This window comes from Cyprinus carpio, unplaced genomic scaffold, assembly GCF_018340385.1.
Source record: "Cyprinus carpio isolate SPL01 unplaced genomic scaffold, ASM1834038v1 S000006643, whole genome shotgun sequence".
NCBI classification, from domain to species: domain Eukaryota; kingdom Metazoa; phylum Chordata; class Actinopteri; order Cypriniformes; family Cyprinidae; genus Cyprinus; species Cyprinus carpio.
Window position 1 is genome coordinate 1636912 of NW_024879270.1, and position 2487 is coordinate 1639398.

Here is a 2487-nt window from a genome sequence, read left to right on the forward strand (position 1 = left end):
TTAAAAGCTTAAAAAGGGTTATTAGGGCTTACACAAGTTATACAGAGTTATAAGTTAATTTGATAGTAGGCTATAACTTAGTTAAATACATTCAGAACAAGCAACTTAAAATTGATAATACTGGTGTGATACTGTAAAAAAGGTGTTTAGTTACTGTTAAAAGTAAGGCAATCACAGAGGGTTGTTTTGATATATTTTATTTGTTTTTTGTTTTCATTTACATTGTCAAATTCAAATTCTTGATTTATTTCATTTCATTTAAATACAAAGTTTCAATTTCATTGACATTTAATACAACATTTATTGGTTTAAATGTTTATTTGTGAGTGTGTGGGTTATTGCAGTTTAAAAGTAATTTATAAACAATTCCTGCACTATAAGTAAATAGACTGCTTGCATAAAGTGATTCCTTGGAGGTTAATTTATATTAGAAGACAGGGTTAAAAGATCATTTAGAAGTAAAAGAATTCAGGTCCTTATCAAAAAACTCTAGCCTATGCAAATGGTTGGTGGATAGGGGTTACATAATGGAGGCACCGCTGGGATCTCCTGTCTTCTAAACAAAAGGTAAAAGAAAAATGTCGCAGAACGATTTTTTACGAGAACTTTGCAGCTGGTCTGCAGATGAGAAAATTGATCCCCAACATGCTATTTTGCTTGTTGGTGTGCCAGCTGACACCGATGTTGCGTTTATCGAAGACACAGTGCAAACGGTCAAAGTCTTTGGGCGAGTACGGGCTCGCGCAACAAAAGAAGGCACAGTTCCTGGGACTATTTTGGTATTATGTGAGTGCAGAGAGAAAATCTGCCCCGCTCAGGTGCCATATGAAGTGTTGCCATCCTCTGGGGAGACCTGGGAAATTGTTGTGATAAAAGATGAGGACCCTAATATGAATGCTTTTTCAGGGAGGTTAGCTCAGTTCCTAAATAGGGAGGGCAAAAACATTACTGACCTTCAAAGCCTGATAAACCCCTTGGTTTCAAATGTTACATCACCTGAGACAATCATTCGTGCCATTGGGGAGTTATTGGAGAAAACTAAGCCCACTAGCGATGGTCAAGCCTACCGTCGCTTACGCATATTTTCTGGTCTCGAGCCTACCCCAGTAGGTGAAGAGAATAGTGAGAATTGGCTTGAACAAGCTAGATTGATGATTTCAGAGTCAGACTGCTCCGCCAAGGAGAAGCGCAAACGTATTGTGGAAAGTCTCAAAGGACCAGCATTAGAGGTGATAAAGGCAGTAAGAGCCAACAACACAGATGCTACCGCCCTCGAGTATATTGAGGCTCTGGAGAGTGCTTTTAGCACCTCAGAGTCGGGTGAGGACTTGTATTTTGCTTTTCGTTTGCTTCGACAAGAGCCTGGGGAGGCCTTGTCTGATTTTCTACGTAGACAAGAAAGATCGCTAACGTTAGTGATCAAACGGGGAGGGTTAACTCCTCAGAGAGCTGATCGTGCCCGTGTAGAACAGTTGTTAAGGGGTGCGATTGAATCAGATTTGATGCTATTGAAATTGCGGCTGCATGAACGGAAAGAAAATCCCCCCACGTTTCTTAGACTTCTCAATGAGATTCGAGAAGAAGAAGAAAACGAAGCAGCTAGACGTAAGCTTGGTGTCAGTGTGAAAGATAAGACAGTAAAAGACAGAGGGAAAGGCTCACTGTCAAATCGAGACAACTTGAAAGTAGATGCTAAAGAGTTAAGACTCCAACTGGGTAGCACAAGTCTGTCGCAGCCCTCCGAGAGGGATTATGTTAAAAGCAAAACTGAGGTAAGGCCCTCAGACAACCCGTTAAATGCAGAGGTTCTAGCCCTAAAAGCTCAAGTAGAACAATTACAGAAACAATTGTCTGTGCTTAGTGTAGGGACGAGTAGTCCGAATACTCAAGAGTTCCTGGTGAGCCGTGGTTCCGTTGCTCCAATAAGATCAGCAGGTAAAAGCAGTGACGGCTTTTTCTGTTACAATTGTGGAGGAGATGGCCATATTGCCAGCAAATGTGAACATGCTGCAAATTCTGGTTTAGTCATTCAGAAACTGCTACAATTACTCCGCAAATCTAAAGAGAAAAAAACCCGCTTCAGGACAAAGAGATACAGATGTAGGGAGGAGTGATTGTTTCTCCAAGAAAAGCCTAATTGAGGTTCCTGAGCCTAGTTTTGTACCGGCTGGTCTAGTAGGGCCATCATCCACCGTCGAGGTCAAGGTTAATGGTCAGCCTTGTTTAGCTTTGTTAGACAGTGGGTCACAGGTGACCATTGTCTTTGAGAAGTGGTATTTACATCATCTACCCCAAGTACCCTTAAATCACTTTGATGGGTTAGCTATCTGGGGTTTGAGTTCCTCTAGCTATCCTTACCGAGGGTATATTGTGGTAGACATGGAATTCCCACAGGCTCTGATGGGTTCATCTGAGATAATTTCAGTACTTGCATTGGTGTGTCCGGATCCAGTTGGTCCTGAACAAACGCCAGTGATTGTGGGGACC

At 41.8% G+C, this 2487-nt stretch overlaps 1 protein-coding gene across 1 annotated transcript; it reads left to right on the forward strand.

The window, feature by feature from the left end:
- The first annotated feature begins 578 nt into the window (after positions 1–578).
- Positions 579–2114, forward strand: LOC122144327 (paraneoplastic antigen Ma1 homolog). The gene has a single exon (XM_042755153.1). The coding sequence runs from the start codon at positions 579–581 to the stop codon at positions 2112–2114; it is 1536 nt and encodes a 511-aa protein (XP_042611087.1).
- Positions 2115–2487: the final 373 nt, after the last annotated feature.